The sequence below is a fragment of the Hoplias malabaricus genome, chromosome X2 (assembly GCF_029633855.1).
Source record: "Hoplias malabaricus isolate fHopMal1 chromosome X2, fHopMal1.hap1, whole genome shotgun sequence".
NCBI classification, from domain to species: domain Eukaryota; kingdom Metazoa; phylum Chordata; class Actinopteri; order Characiformes; family Erythrinidae; genus Hoplias; species Hoplias malabaricus.
This window is the reverse complement of record NC_089819.1, coordinates 13,539,289-13,555,952: the sequence shown is the minus strand read 5'-3', so window position 1 is coordinate 13,555,952 and position 16,664 is coordinate 13,539,289. Positions and strand designations below refer to the sequence as shown.

At 35.9% G+C, this 16,664-nt stretch overlaps 2 protein-coding genes across 3 annotated transcripts; both read right to left on the bottom strand.

Annotated features, from left to right (window-relative positions):
• Positions 1-381: 381 nt before the first annotated feature.
• On the bottom strand, positions 382-12,391 carry LOC136677030 (tectonic-2-like). Of its 2 annotated transcripts, none has more exons than XM_066654381.1 (18): positions 12,230-12,391; positions 10,135-10,248; positions 9,712-9,785; positions 8,930-9,122; positions 8,478-8,578; positions 7,853-8,052; positions 7,612-7,732; positions 7,384-7,522; positions 7,212-7,301; positions 6,986-7,117; positions 6,755-6,829; positions 6,208-6,297; positions 5,845-5,962; positions 4,944-5,047; positions 4,564-4,711; positions 3,853-3,993; positions 2,633-2,721; positions 382-1,891 (listed from the first exon to the last, which is right to left on the bottom strand). In XM_066654381.1, exons 1-18 carry the CDS (start codon positions 12,324-12,326, stop codon positions 1,776-1,778), a joined length of 2,142 nt encoding a protein of 713 aa, XP_066510478.1. In that variant the 5' UTR covers positions 12,327-12,391; the 3' UTR covers positions 382-1,775. The 2 variants fall into 2 exon arrangements, with proteins under 2 accessions (XP_066510478.1, XP_066510479.1); XM_066654382.1 differs by having other exon boundaries at positions 383-1,891; positions 7,221-7,301.
• Positions 12,392-13,084: 693 nt separating this feature from the next.
• Positions 13,085-15,412, bottom strand: LOC136677554 (C-C motif chemokine 19-like). The gene is made up of 4 exons (XM_066655136.1): positions 15,255-15,412; positions 14,768-14,891; positions 14,529-14,643; positions 13,085-13,623 (listed from the first exon to the last, which is right to left on the bottom strand). The coding sequence occupies exons 1-4, from the start codon at positions 15,328-15,330 to the stop codon at positions 13,585-13,587; spliced, it is 354 nt and encodes a 117-aa protein (XP_066511233.1). The 5' UTR covers positions 15,331-15,412; the 3' UTR covers positions 13,085-13,584.
• Positions 15,413-16,664: the final 1,252 nt, after the last annotated feature.

Sequence of the window (16,664 nt, the reverse complement as noted above, 5' to 3'; positions counted from 1 at the left end):
TGGACCCACCGTGACCCTGAATTGGATAAGTGGTTACAGATAATGAATGAATGAATGTTCAAATAACTGCACAGTCCATGCAAAGAGCACATTATTTGAAAGTTCATTTGATTTATTAAAAAGGAACAAGGCAAAACCCAGGGTGCTGAAACTTGATTGTGTTTTTTATCATTTAAAATTCTCAGATATGCATTACATCATATTCTAAATAATCACATTGCAAAATAAATCCTGGGCGGCATGGTGGCGCAGCAGGTAGTGTCGAAGTCACTTAGCTCCGGGAGGACCTGGAGGTTGTGGGTTTGATTCCCACTCCGGGTGACTGTCTGTGAGGAGTTGATGTGTTCTCCCCGTGGGTTTCCTCTGGGTGCTCCGGTTTCCTCCGGTCAGTGCTTCATGTCTGTTCCAGTCTTGTTCTGTTTAAAGCTTCTTGTTTAGCCTCTGTGTTTAACATCCTAGCCTTTGTGTTTAGCCTCCTAGTCCTGTTTTATGTCCTCATCTCTGATCTTCTGCACTTACTCCTTGTACCTTGTCCTTAATCTCTTGACCAAACCCAGGGTGACACAGTCACAATAAAACACCAACCTCCAACAAACTGTTGCAGTCTCAGGGTCTGCATGATCACATATGTGCCTTGTGAACAGGGTGAAATATGAGAAAATGGAATATGTGTCTTATGCTTGTAGTCTGTGTATAAAATAAATATACTCATGTTTAATACATGTTTACATTCCTGTTGCGCTAGAAAGCCAGATATTTGTAGTTCAAATTGGTCACAACAGAAAATAAGTAACTTAAGTAAAATAAATAAAAACCACAGATGTATTTTCTACAATGTGTGACTAAGATACACACATGACCAGATTGGCTGTAAAAACAAAGAGCAGAGAACAACATACACAGTGGGAGTGGGACTTCATTCTTTGCTTAGGATGCCTGTACTCCAATATATCTTTACAAATTAATGTTTAAAATGTCATCTATATCACCTTTGCAAACATTTTTACTGAAGTGGATCTTTATGTGTTGTTCATCTGAAGGTTTTTGAGGTTCTGCCTGGAAGTACCTGAATGAAAAGCTGTCATTGCTCTCAATTTAGGATACATTTTAGAGAGTTAAGTTACTTATAGAATCTTCTTTAAGTCCTAAAATCAGTTTTGAAATAAGCCATACTAACACTAAAGCTACACTCAATTAGCAAGAGCCCTGAGGAGTAAGTGGCAGCACATAAATATACAAGTGACACAACAAATTTTCAGTTTATTAACCAATAAAATCAGTAAAAAGAAAGAAAAAAAAACATAGCACAATAAATAACAATAATATACTATTTTTTATAATCTATAAGTTGCACTTCAGAGTAAAAAAAATATACATTATTTTTACCATCATATAAAAAAGCAATGTTTCCAAAATAACAAATTTAAACTGCAAGGAAAAACCTACTTTCTTCAATAACATATTCTAAATGGCCTGAAAAAATCAGCCACCATGGTGCAGCAAGTGGGTTCTCTGTCACACAACAGGATCCTAGAGCTATGGGTTCTGTCCCTGGGATCACTGTCCGTGAGGAATTTGGTGTTCTCTCATATCTGCATGGGTTTCCTACAGTCCTTAAACACATTCTGGTAGATGGATTGGCTAATCAACATGGTCCACAAGTGTGAGTGACACTGTGAGCGTGTGATGCCCTATGGCAGACTGGCACGCAATCTTGTGTGTTTTCCTGCCTTGCAGCTCTCTCTTATTCTCTCATATGCACACTGTTGTTAAAGTTAGGTGTTACTCCAAGCCTGTCTGATTTGTCTCCATGGGTTTCCTAACACAAATGCAGCGATGAAGAAGAAGACAAGGATAAGTCCTTTAGCCAGAGCCTGTGTATATGGCTCACCTGCAAAAATCAATACAAGATCAATTCAAAACCTCATACTAATCACTCATTACTTAGGTTTATTTTCTAACTTTAGTAACTACAATGTAAATACTATAAAAGATTTATGTGATTATGAAATGGAGGACCCACATACAGACCCTTAGAATATGGTCCGTATAATGTAAAATCACAGGTTTCAAATCACTCCTAGGTTTTCAAAATAAAATTCTGTATGTGATCTTCATGTGATCTGCTTTGAAATCCATGTGTTTGTGACGTCATAAAACATTAAAAAAATAATTTATCAACATGTGAGTATCCGCTTACATTAGATAGATCCATCCATTTATGAGATCTTTCAATGCACTCTTTTTGTAGGACATAACACAGGGCAGCCAATCAGAATAGAGATCATTAACATATATCAATATAATGAAAATACATGAAATTCAAAGCAGACAATTTCATTCAAATTGACAAAAAGATATAAAAAGTTGTCCTATAATAATGAATGACGACTGAATTTGAGATGTAAAACCACATAAATATTAATAAGTGGACCTCTCTGGGGAAAATTATTAGGATGCGAAAAATTTCATGTTTTCATTACCATTATTTCATTTGTACTTTATTACAAGTAGAAAATACTGACAAAACCTTAGCATTCTGGATTTTTTCCAAAATATGTAAACAGATATACTGTATTTATATCATTCTTTTTCTCCCTCACACAGAAGTGTGAGAAAAAGCAGGACTCACCTGTGTAGTATACTGTCAGAGGAAAGAAAAGTTCAGGCCAACACACATCATTTCTCTCACAATCAAACTCAGTGAAGTTAATGTGGAACCTTGAGTGGAGAAACAAGAAGATTATGATACTGCCTCAACCTAACTCACTATCAAAGTAAGGAACTGTATCAAACATTTTTACAGACATTTCAAGCTCATAATAATAAATAATCAATTATTATATATATGTATTATAAAAGTATGAATAATTTAAGACAATACTTAATATAAAATATCCTTAAAAAAATAATTAATAAGGGTGGCAGCTTTCTGTTCAAACATTTTAATTAAAATATATTAGTAAACAATACTGTGCTTGTATCAGTGTCAATGTGTTAGTTTAACCAAAATTCTCCTTGAAAATGTAAGGTATTTGCAGCTACAATTCAGTCCCGAATTTACTTATAACAAATATTTTTATTTACTTCCTTAATAATATTTCTTTAACCCACACTGAATGACCTTGATTACAATTCATTGCATGAATTATAAAAGAACTCTGAAAAATCAGTGGGGCCTTAAATTTCTTTACTGTATCATTTAACATGTCCACACCTATCATAAATACACAGTGATAAGCATAAGAGTTAACAGCAGTAATAAAGCTGTGATAATGTGATGTGTGCGGTAAGAAATTATCCTATGTATTTATGTCAGAGCAGATGTATGTGTAAAGATAACATTGCTTAGACCAAAGCAGAGTACAGAATCGATTTTTATATATTAATTTACCATACAAATTAAGTAAATATGGTCTAGGCTTTATTTTTTTAGTATGCTACATTCAGCAAACAGTGACTGCATTGAATATTAACGTTCCCATATAAGGGGAATTATGAAAGAGATTCACACTTTCAGAGCTCTAAGGCGTACTACTAAAATATCAAATTAATGTGGTGTGAAGAATGGTAACACCTAGTCCCTGCTCAGGTAGGAATAATCATACAACATCAATAAGAGTTCTAAGGCAAGACTAACACTAAACCACTAACACAAAATGTACCATCTTCTGTACTGTATTAAATGTGTAAGGGGCTCTGGATAATAGTATCTGCCAAATGCCAAACATCTAAAAGGTACTCCAGACCCATGCATAATTCAGAAAGCTTTACAAATGTGTGTCTTTCATAAATAAGTGCCCTACTTATAAACCATATGCTCTGAAGGACAGCCTGCTCTTTGCAACTCACCTAGACTTAGGCAGAGTACTGATAGGCACATCAGTAAAAGTCACAGATGAGGTCACAAGGAAAGACTGTGTGAGGTCTGGAGACACACAAGGGCTACCCTCCTCTGCATCACACTCCAAACTCCATGTAGCAACTTTAAAACTTGAATTGTCAAAGAAAAATAACAAAAGTCAGCAACTACATATTGCCAAACACATGCATTCATATGTTTTTTAATACAGGCTTTGAAGTAAGATCTGTGATCATGATCTCAAACAGAGAAAGAATTCAATAAGCACTATTACTTAAAAACATTTTGGAAAATCAAGTTGGATCTGAATTGAGCAGATGTACTGCAGTGCAGTACAGAAAAACAAAACAAATACATATTATATTTTATACTATAAATATTTGTATATATTAATATTTAAATATTTTATATATTAATTATATCTGTGAGGATTTTGGTGTGTTCACCCCATTTCCGCAAAAACACAGGCTGGTAGGTGGATTGGCGAGTCAAAAGTGTCCATTGGTGTGAGTGAATGTGCATGTGAGTTTGTCGCCCTGTGAAGGACTTAATTACCTGCATCAGGTGTGTTAGACTAGATTTATGCATCACTGTAGATGCCCAGGAACAGGACTGAACACCACTGATGGAGCATCAAGCACAATCTTTGCTAATATTATCATGAGTAGCTTGTCAAAGTTTATGGTGATGTATGACTGTACCTCAGCTCTGCTGATTGGATCATCTTTTGTGGCACACCCGCCACCGTTCCCATGATGAGACTTCTGATGTGGATGTGCAAATGAGCTGGAACTCCTGTACACACTCCATTGAAATCCACTGCTGGCTGACTGGAGTTCTGTACTACAGCTGAAAAGAACATAAGATGTAATTGTATATCTCATATAGCAATAAATCACAGATCACACAACAATATTTTGATAATAGTTACCTACTGAAATATCCATGAACTGCATCAACAATATTTGAGTGTCATCTAAGATCAATATTGAGCCCCTCCAGTGCCACTATTAATAAATCAATAAAGAGCAGATCTTGAATGACCCTGATACTGAACAGTATTAATGGACAGATTACTCACTGCGGATGAGTGTCCAGCTCTCCGGTGAGGAGAAATCTGCTTTCCCTGTCCTAGAAATATGTGTAGCAGATACCAGCCCAGCCAATGTAGAGCGAACAGTTTCTCTGTGGCAAAATAGACATTTTAATTTAACAAATTAAACAGATTTTTTAATGCACAAATTAGTCTGTAAATTAGAGAACATTTTACATATACTGCTGGGGGAATATTGTACTTAAAATATGCCATTTAATATAATTAATGTAATTCAAATAATTCAAACTGTGGTACAGGAATAAAATGTGCAAAATCAAGACATAATTTTGCCCCAAAGAAGTAAACTGAAAGCTGCAGCTTTTCAAATGTATACATTTTCTTTCATTCATTCATATTCTGTAATTTTTCATGTTGTTCAGGGCCTTGATGAGTGGAGACTACTTGAAATCCCCATTGTGCATTACAGGGACACACCCCAGACAGGTAAAATAACACATAATAAATAAAACAATAAAATATCTACAGAAAGAACAGTGAATATAGCATTTTTAAGCAAAATTTCTATTATTTTAACTATTGGTAAGCATAAAAAATTAAAAAGATATATTTGAGTGGCCACAATTTGTTGTTTTTAATATACATCGTATCAAATTCTGTAAATAACATCACATTCGTGTAAATAAGTTTTAATTCGTGTGTTCTGTGTAAAAAAACATTTATGCAAATTGATGTAAAAAATAAACAAAATATAAGGTGCACATAGGTTTGTGGCACAATATAATGAGTGAAAACATGAAAGCAAACAGAAAGGTTCGATACTTCACGATGTATGTCCCATTGGTAAACATAACCAGGTGTGTGTACATTGATATGCATATGCATGATTATGGGTGAAATGCAACAGTATGTAGCTAGTATTGTTCACCTGAGCTGACTGCACAGAGTCAGATTGAGCAGACTGACAGGCATCAAACAGCCAGATGTGGAGTTGAGACCATAAAGAACTTGCCTCATTCTAGCCGAGGAACACAGGCTAACTCCGACTGCACAGAGGATAGAAGGAAATCTTCAATATCTAAGGCTGAAGTGTATATGACCACTAAACAAAAAACATAGGAAATTGCTCCATGTAAATAACTTTAAATCTAATTTTACTAAGCATAATATGGTTATCTATCTCTTATTTGTTAAAAGAAAGCTAGAATGTTGTTCTATGTCCCTCTGTGTCTCACATCTGCAGCCTCTGTAGTCTCTTTACAGTTCCCAAGGCTTATGTGAGATATATTACCTGCTTGCCAGAGGCTGAGTGGAGTTCTCTCCAAGCCTCCCGTAGCAGAGTTCAAAACTCCACCAATCACAGGTCTTTCCACCTGATAACCTGAAAAGAACCAAGAAAACGCAGAGTAAGTGTGTCTGATTATTGTTTCTACAGATTTTCTTTGTGAGATTGATTTATTATTACTATACTTTTATTTTATATCAAAAGTCTGTACCTACTGTTCAAACTGTAGATTGATATTATATAAACGATTTTGCTGTGTTATTTTGTACACAAATAATAAGGTTGAACATGTATAGTGCCTTTTACAAACCCAAGGTTGTTTTACGATATCAGAGGAAAATAATTGTATAATTGCTGTAGTATTTTTAAGACATTTATTTCTGCTGCATCATCATAAATAATGATCTTTACACAATAATTCTCCATGTATGGTACTCAGGTTTTGCCTAATTGAGGTTTCATCACTACTTTTTATTCAAAAACAACACTTTACTTTTATTCTTTTAGAAGTAAAGTAACACTGTATTGGAACAGAGTTAAGATGTAGTCAGACCTGGGTTGCCTGAGTAAGGCTGAGCTGTAACATTTCCATTCACAAACACTGCAGAATATCGATTGGTCAGAGACACTGAAAAAGAAAGGGTGGTGGGGTGGGTGGGTACTGCAATTTATTTAGTGAAACTGTAAATTGAAGAATTCTACAAAGAGACAGAATAAACTGACAGGACCCTTAAAAGGCACTGTGGTATTATTCCAGAGCGATATCATGAATAAAAAAATTCACCTGCTGGATCCAGTGTGATGTTAGCAATGCGTCGGGTCACACTGATGCCAGTGAGGCCATTCCCTTTCCAGTAAAGAGTGTAACTCAATGAGAGAACCACATTTACACACAGTTGCCTCCTAACCACAGACTCTGCAACACAAACACACAACAAACAGAAGAATCAGCATAGACTTCAGCATTCATAAATCAGAGGAATTGGTGAAGTAATGTGGGATGTTCTGACCAGACTGACCAAACTGGAGTTTAACAGGACTGGACACATATGAGCTGACATCTGTAATCGCTTCATCCACAACACTGACTGTGATCACTCCTGGAATACAAATTTTAGTGTCTAAATAACAGTCCCAAATTTCTAATCAGGAGTTAACCATTTATACCTGAGGTATACCCACCTCCAAGCCCATCTCTCACTGCAACCGTCAGATCCACAGGTGCAGCAGGACAGGTCTGAAGAGTCTTCACACACACAGCTTTAAAATCCTGCAGAAATGCTACTGGAGCACTCTCTAAACACTGCCCCAGCATGGTCACCTGAAAATTTACATATACATCTTTCTTGGACTCATGTTTTGTATCTAAAGCAGTAAAGAATCTTTGACACAGGAATGGCTGAGTAGTACCTGTGGGATGGTGAAGTACTGGTTATCTATAGTAAAAATTGGCTCTCCCTGCTGGTAATTCATGGGAGGGACAGGAGCTGTCATCTGTTCAGCCTGGAAAGAAGGAGTGGGCTTTGGAACTCTGAAGGAGCATCAAGCATTCAAATAAAAAAAAAAAAAACTTGGTAAACGTGCATTACATATCTAATGAAAATGTAGATAACACTTAAAAACTATTTAGATTCTAAACAGTGGAACTTACATTGTCTGGCCATCATAAAAGAGCCCTAAGAAAGGGTTGTTTTCAGAGGGGGAATTGACACAGAGGAAAGGGAACCAATCAGGAGCATCATCAGCAGACTGTGTTAAGCACTCGTATTCTGGAGCCAGAGTAACAGTGCCTCCAAATGGACCAGGGAGACATTGACTTGCAAAAAGCCACAGCAACTCTGCAGTACAGTCCTGGAAAGAAGAAAAAAAAAACACACCAAATATGACAGTGCCAACCTATTTCAAGTCATTCGTTTACTCATTATTAACTCTAACAAAAGACTTATTTGAATGCATTGGAAGGTCACACACATGTAAACACATTTACATTGAGCCGTCAATGAAAGGCCATTATAGTTAATATAACTTTTGCTTCTTCTCAACTCATTTATTAAAGCTTTTAGTTAAAGCCTAGCAAATGGAAACTGAACTAAAAACTAAACCAGGACAGATATTGCATCAGTGCTGTGTATGGTAAAAACGCCAAGAGTTTTTCCAGTAACTGCAATGATTTCCTAATCTTGTACTATTGGGCCTTGGCACAACATATATTACAAAAGAGTCATAAACACAGTATAGGCACTGGAGTTAGGAGTTTGAGTAACATTAAAAGGTACCTGGTCACAGCAGCATTGTACATCACACGCTCCTGGAGTTAGATCACATGGGCAGCTTCCCAATGGCTGGAACACTTGATTAGGGACGATTGTCTTATTATCTAAAAAAGCAAGAGTATTAACTAAACACAGTAATTCATACACCAATGAAAAAATGTTTGTTAATAAAGCACAAGGTCATTCTTTTAAAGTATTTTCTAATGTTATTAACCACATTATCCTTGTAACGCCAATGTAAATCTAAACAAGTAAACAGACAGCAAACAAGTCTTGGCAAATGTACTACATTTTTGCTAAGGGGAAATTGAACGATAAGTTAATTGAACGATTTGAAGAATTAAGGTCCTCTACAGAAGAAAATCAGTGACTGGCCCCTGTTTCAGAGCTCAGAAGCAACTCCTGGATAACAATATATGAAAAGTGTAGGCTTAGAGAAGCAGTAGAATGCTGACCTGAAACGGGGCCTGCAGGAGATAGCTGGGCATAAATCTGAGCCTGAATGATAAGAGAGGCCAGAGGAGCATCATGTAGACATGCAGACACCTGCAAAGTCTCAACCACACACAGTGGCCGAGCACAGCAGTCAGTCTCATTCCCACACAGCTGAAGAGTGCGATTCAGACTTAAACGCACTAACAGGGCACTCTAAAACACAAGAAAACACAATGTACTGTCATTGTGCCCTAAAGGCTGAGGAAAGAATGCTTGTATGAGGTTCTATAATAAAAGCTACTTTCTTGAGATAGAGATAAACATCAATCAGCTGGAACATTAAAACCTCAGTGTTTTTACACTTCTTGTCTTATAGGTGCACTTTGTAGATCTACAGTTACAGCACGCTGTCCATTGGTTACTCTGCATGCCACCACAAAGCAGATATGATTTGGGTGGCGGATCATTCTCAACACTGCAGTGACACTTACGTGGTGGTGGTATATTATTTTTTTAAACACTGTACCCACTCACTGGCAACTGCCTTAGACTTTGCTGGTCTACCTTGTAGATACAGTATAAAGTCAGAAACATTAGCTCAACTGTTCCTGCACAGTTTGTGTAACTCATCCTCTTTTCTAGGGATGGACACAAAGACAAGAAGAAAACGTCACCTATTATCAAGTAGGATCATGTGTTCTTTACATGTGTGCAGAAAAGAGCTCTTATCATCATGTGCTGCCTTTTATTTTGCCAAAATCCAGAAACCTTACTCAGAGGTTTAAAAGCAATATATACATACATTTCCTATTAGCTCTTGTGATAGATTCCATTGAACTGCAGATGCTGAAATGCAGGAAGGAGGAGGGAGGTGTCCTAATTGGAAAAAGAAATTATGAAATTGAAATAACAATAGCTAGTTTCTTATGTTACATTATTTTGAGTCATAGATGCATGCCTTGCATATATGAGCACTAAACAAAGGAAAAAGGGGGTGCGTGGAGGAACATGAGAAAAAGGGAAAGATCGAGAGAGAGAGAGAGAGAGAGAGAGAGAGAGAGAGAGAGAGGCAGGTGAATACCAAAATTACTAACATCATAAAAGGAAAAGAAAATAAAACCCAAACACTTTGCCAGGGCAATACCCTAACATACTCTTGTTTACAGATAAAAGTGAAAAGTGGGTGTGCACATGGGTGTTGGGATACTGTACTTTCTGGTCTTACCTGTTGTATTGGAGGGTGTGACACTACTGATGGTCAGAGTAATGTCAGATACATTTCCAACCAAAAATGCAGATGCTCTTGAACCAGACATGAAAAGAAATGAAGGCTGAAACACTGTAATGTACCACAGAAGTGAGAGTATGAAATTAGGCCTGCACTGATCATGAATTTATGGTAACTTTAAATTTTTTTACAGCCAATAAAATCACAGAAAGCAACTATGTATTTAACATAAGCAGTGATGAATAAGTTACGTTCTGTTTTATTAAAGATGTAGCTACAGCAGTAAAAGTATCATTTAAAATGGCAATACAGATGAGGTAGAACACAGAAATAATAAAAAAAAATGTGTTTGTGACAATTTGTTTGCTGTGTTTTGGATTATTATAGAATTTAACTTTTGAAATTTTTTTTCAACCAATCTATTTTTTTTTTATTTTGACTAGAAGAGCCTGAAAAACATGTTAGTTTTCAAAAGAATTTAATGAGCTAAAATGAGTAAAAGGAATAGTAGAAAGGGACTTCAGTGAGGGAATGCACCTAGAATAAGACTGCCAGTCACTGGATAATCTTGTAAAATCCCTTAAGTACATGTAGGGCCTAATGCTTATATTGTGTGACTTGTGTGAAAAAGTTAATTTCTATAATGACACCACGATACTCTGCCTGGCCACAAACAGAACAATAAAACAAAGTGAACCACACTGATTTTTGTACACTCATAGTCTATTTTAGCATTTCCACTCCTGATACTGGAGCACTTTATATTTCTACAAGAACAAACTATAGTCCATTTGTTTCTCTGCCTACTTTGTTAGCCTACTTTCACACTGTTCTTTAGTGGCCAGTTCTCTCAGAGAGCAGATAACTCAGTAAACCTATAATAATAATAATAATTATTATTATTATTATTATCTATTTGTATAGCACCTTGCAAACATATGCAGTTCAAAGTGCTCAAAGTACTTTAAAGAATTCTATGAGACATTATAAACAAAATAGGGTACTATAGAATAAACTATCTCCTATATAAATAAATAGGAAATATAAATATTTTTAAAAGAGAGTAAGTATTAAAAAGAAAATGAAGGTAACAAAAGCAGTGATCTCAGATCAGGGGTAATATAGTATGATCCCTCTTCCTCTTGTGAGTCAGAACCTTGGTAGCAGTGTTTTAGACTCACTGCAGGTGTGTAATAAAGCTCCTTGGGTCAGCAGATAAAACAGCATTGCCATATTCTAATCTTGAGATGAATGCATAGACAAAAAATCTACAGGAAAGAGGACGTCTCAGACATTGACATTATTTGGAAGGAGGAAGTAAGCTGTCATGCAAGTGGTCATGATGTGTAACTTAAACTGAGCTTGTTATCAAAAAATGCTATTCTCAGCATATTTTTTTTTTTTTTTGCCTTCAGATGCATGTTGTTTAAATAAATCTGAATGTCATGTCTTTGTTTCTCACTTCCAAGGACAAGAACCTCAATCTTGTTTATTTAGTTGTAGCAAATAGTCAGACATTCACACTATATCGCCTATGCACTCAGTGAACTTACTGAAGAAAGCTTTTGGTTTCTAAGGAAAAATAAAGCTGTGCACCTTCATACTGATGATAACTTTGTTATATTTTGTAAAGATATGATTTAACGTAAACAAATTGAACAGTAATGGCCCAATAACTAAATGTGTCAGTCTATACATCTAAAGAGGAAAACTAGCTACCAAGTGACTTTGCGTTAATTTTTTTAATTGATTATGTAGAGACATCAACTGGGAAAAAAAACTAGCTAGCCAGCTAACATTAGCTCGCAAACTTGGCCCAATTTACGTAGAACAAAACATCAAAAAATTAAGTTACTGAGAGCAGTTCAAGAAACAAAGTTATCAAGAAACATTTTATACAAATATCATTGTGGTTTTAAAAGAATAGTTTAATCCGAATAATATCCGAACAAATTAATCCGAATAATATCTCATTGGCAACTAAACTGTAGTCTCCTTGGCAACGGAACGCGTTCGGCTAACTTAGCTTCTGCGCTACCCATCAGCTTTAACTATACAAAAGAACCTTTGACGAAAACCACAAACATCTTACCAACAGCGCTTAAGGTTTCCTCTCTCATAAGCAACACTGAGACAAATAAAGCCCGTGGCAAATAATTTAAAAAGAAACAGACAATCTTTGTAGACATTGTTGAGCTCAGTGGTGTAGTGATTTTCTTCTTTAGGAAAGCTGCAAACTACGGGAGAAGCTGTCACTGCATTATCGCCCCCATGTGTGTTGGTGTAAATAGTGTGTCCTATTTACTCAGTTTCAGCTTAAAAGTTCAGATATAAAACAGAATATTCAGAAAAGGGTTAATTAATTAAATACCATTTTAGATTTATAGTGCTGGTGTAACCAAACAAGGGGTTGGTCTCCAAAACAAATAACATTAGTCATTTCATTTGTAAGATGTAATAAAAATAAGAATCTGTGATTAGTTCATTATCTTGAACCTTTATTAATATCACAAAAGCACAAACGAATTATTTCCAATGTTTTCACTGACCAACAGTGACTAAAAACATTTTAATGCAATGCACTCAAAACAACATAGTGACAGGGGCATGTTTACCACTATGTTACATCAAATTTAATTTTTAAAGAGAAATCAGCAGCGTTTCAGCATAGAACTGATGTATGGCTATGTCTTTGCCTTATATAGTTCCAGATTTCATTTCTGTATGCAGTGGTGCGCTTTGTAAAGTGGAGATTTTCCAAGCCCAACTGTCAATATTTATCACAGTAGCATGATGATTTCTCATGCAATACTGTCTGAGGGCTTGAATGTCCACACTCTCAACAGGGGTTTCCAACAATTTTGACACTCTCAACAGGCTATGTCACTACTGTAATTTGTCTGTGTATAGTGTGTATGCTGTGTGTATAGTGTGCATTAAACTATGGCATTTTGCCATAGCACTTGGTAAGTTTGTCTGGAATGGAACATTTCACATAAAACCACACTATATGATTTCTATACATTTAATATTTTAAATATGCAGAATTATGTTTTGTCAATTGGGAAAACAATGGTAAATGTATGCTCTAGGAGAACTACAGAATTTCTTTTATATTTATATTTCATGAAAGACTTTTTAAAGAACAGTAATACAAACAATATTTATCCTAATAACAAGAAAGAGATTACACATTGCTTATAATTCAATCATTTATTGATAGGTCTGCTTATATCAGAACAGTAAAGATCATAAATCTCTTGGTAGTATAGGATCAGAGTATTTTTTATTAAATAAAGCTTATTTGTATGACTCAAACATAAAGTGACACATTACTATGCAGGACAGATTTATTTTAAAGAAATGCAAAATAATAAAGAAAAGTCAACGTGATAATTTAGCTGTTTAGCTGCCATAATCACTTCATCCTCCAGCTGTTTTGTGTGTTCAGGCCAACTTGGATTTCATCGCTTGACAACGCTTCCCCTGCAACACAAATATACAGAAGAGAATCAGCACATTGTGTGGGAGCTTTCTGTGGTAAAAATATAATGCCTGTGGTTTGTGGTTTATGATTTAACAGAACAGTGCTTTTATTGTGAATGAGGAGTCAGACTGAAACCTAGAGAAATATAAACAGTGTAATGGCTCGTTTTCTAAAAATAAATAAATAAATAAACAAGATGAAATCTGTTAAGGCATCCTACTCCACTGCCCTGTGTTCAAGCCATATGTTTACATACTTATGCTATCCATAAAATCAAGTCTCAGTTTTCTTCATTTCATTTTCATTTTTCTACATCCTTTGAAAACATGAGCTACTCTTCAGACTGTGTGAAAAATTCACGATAGATAGAATAGTATGTGTTCCAGAACAGCATGAAAAAAGAAAATCTGTTTACATTAACCTACATTAAAAATTTAAAAAGGCTTTGCGATACTCTGTAAAGAATGGGTAGTCTTTTTCAGTTGTCCAGGACTGTGTGGGGATATTTATGTTCACACACAACAGATTCAACTCATCTGTGAATTGCCATGTCTGGTGTAAGCAGGGGAATCACCAGCATTTGCAGAACACTGGCCCACCAAGCCTGGAGGTGTGTACCCCTGCTGTAAAGTTACCATTTTGGAGTAAATTATTATAGCTTATTTGGATTGTAACTCTATGTGAAATCTATCTATGTGATCTACATACTTAAATCCAACAGTGATTTATATGATTCAATTTCATAAATAAAAGATTAAAATACAACAAACAACAACTTTCAAACAAAACTCTATCAAAAGGACTGTATCATATGCACAGTAAATTTAGCCAATAATTTCACTGCTGACAGATAACTAAAGACAATTACCAGTGATTAATGCTTAACCTAAAGTAAGCAATATACCTTGAACCCATTCTTTTTGCATTGCAGCAGAAGTTTGTCCACCCAGTTCTTCAGTTCGTTCACCCAATCGCTGTTAGAAGGAGTGCACAGATATTTTCCTTTCCAGGTCGAAAATCTGAAAGAAAAAGACATTTACTCATTACTGACCTAATGACTCATTACTTAATATGTCGTAGTCAGCACAGAACTGTAGGTAAAACATAAGATATTGTCAAATGCACTATTCTGGAGATACTCACACGACAGCACTGATGTTGCAGCCTTCACCTTTAACTTGCTCACGATAGCCATTAAGAATTTGCTTTGGAATGGGATGCTTACCGACTTCTAAGCAGCAGTCCAGTGCCTGGTCTCCGAATGAAACTGAGAGAGAGTGAGAGAGAGAGAGAGCGAGAGGAGAGAGAGAGAGAGAGCGAGAGGAGAGAGAGAGAGAGAGAGAGAGAGAGAGAGAGAGATCAAGTCATCAAACATTCCAAAGAATAACCCACAACATGGCAACAGATCTATAACATCCAGTTATACCTGTCTGCATTTGATTGTAATCAAAAGGAGGAAAGTGATTTCCTGTATGTGATAATGGTTATGTGGGGTCCCCTCAGATAGCAATACAGTGTTATTCTGGGTTATATATAAACATATTAATTATATACAGTAATTAGAAACAGAATGATACTATCAAGGATTTTTTAGGATAGTGACAATGATGGGAGTGTATAAGGAACTCACCTGGCAAGTTGCAGGTTATGATGACTGCAGTGAGGCAAACAGCCACACACAGATGGTTAATACCCACCGGAGCCATTGCAGACACAAGTAGTAACTTAGAAGTATCTGTGTGTATACTGCTGAGGATGTCCTCTCTTCCAAGCTGGCTCTCAGAGCTTTTCCTCCTTTCCTCTGTGGTTCTGTTTTTATAGTAAATTACTAAGTTTCGTTTTAAGCCTTGATCCACCCACCCCCCACCCCCCTCTACTTTCTCACATGTACTTCTGTGTAACATGTGGGGATTCCCATTGCTGCTGGAGCAAAGGTTAACTGTTTAAATCAAAGCATAAATAACTGGCTGACTTTTACATTTTTTATACCCTGTTAAGAATGTGGACTCCTACATGTGTCTTATCCATGTTTAAATTGTAAAATCATATATTAGCGCAAAGAGTTTCAGAAAGATGTTCCAGACACCTACATGAGAGGCTGGCCAATCAAAGTACCTCTAAGATCCCATGTATGTAGATCAGGTCCATGTCCTCCAGCTTTCTCACTTCTGTAGAAATTGCAACAAGAGAGAAGTTAAACAGAAATGTCATTAATAGTATGACCATTAGCTAAAAATGCCTTACCACTGGAAAAAACAAATTCTGAAACAAAGTTATCCTCTGGTCATAGGCGAACTCCCTAAAGTTCATCATCATCAAGTTCATATCTGTTCATCAGGATGACAGATTTAGAATATTTTCTGAGAAAAAATAATCTGTAGTTCTTTAACAGTGGCTTAGCTGTAAGTCTACACTTTCCCCTACAGGCATTATGCTTGAATATATGAACATGCAATTAATACCTGCCTCTAGTCTCAAGAATGCAGCCCAAAAGCCCCATATTATGTGTTGATAAGATTACTTCTGTAGATTGATGAAATTTGAAGCTCTGGCTAAATCCCATTGGAATCTGTCTTTGTAATACAGCAGTTTCGAAGAGAAAATGTTCAGTCATGGATTGGTGGGGTTGGACAATAATTAAATAACGATATATATATGCCGCAATATAAAATATTTCAGTAACAATGATATGATATTTACACGTTTTCAATTTTTTAATATAAATTATTTACAGCTGTCACTGACTGACTCTAATTACAGGACACTGTTGTCAGTTAATTGCACTCAAAGCCATTTTCTGTGACTTTTGTACTGTTCATATCAATATTGGAATATTATAGACTGAAATTTTGAAAATATTGTGGTAGAAATTTTTGCCATATTGTGAGTAACATACTTGTTAAAAAGGTAAATTGGTGGAGTATTCTCATCTGTCCAATTTACAGCTGACCCTATCTTTTGCATGATATGAGATAGGCGACTCATGGAGTGAAGCACCAGGAAAAGTGGGTGATGTTAAATTATCCTTTCCAGGTGGTTA

What these genes read in the sequence shown, in the direction of transcription:
- LOC136677030 (XM_066654381.1), bottom strand. Translation starts at nt 12,326, where the DNA reads ATGTCTACAAAGATTGTCTGTTTCTTTTTAAATTATTTGCCACGGGCT. An exon ending in TACAATGCTGCTGTGACCAG is followed by an intron (nt 8,053 to 8,477) that starts GTACCTTTTAAT and finishes TCTTCTTTCCAG; the next exon opens with GACTGTACTGCAGAGTTGCT. An exon ending in GAGCTGGACACTCATCCGCA is followed by an intron (nt 4,712 to 4,943) that starts GTGAGTAATCTG and finishes TGTTCTTTTCAG; the next exon opens with CTGTAGTACAGAACTCCAGT.
- LOC136677554 (XM_066655136.1), bottom strand. Translation starts at nt 15,330, where the DNA reads ATGGCTCCGGTGGGTATTAACCATCTGTGTGTGGCTGTTTGCCTCACT. An exon ending in CATAACCTGCAACTTGCCAG is followed by an intron (nt 14,892 to 15,254) that starts GTGAGTTCCTTA and finishes ACTCTCTCTCAG; the next exon opens with TTTCATTCGGAGACCAGGCA. An exon ending in GCAAAAAGAATGGGTTCAAG is followed by an intron (nt 13,624 to 14,528) that starts GTATATTGCTTA and finishes TTTGTGTTGCAG; the next exon opens with GGGAAGCGTTGTCAAGCGAT.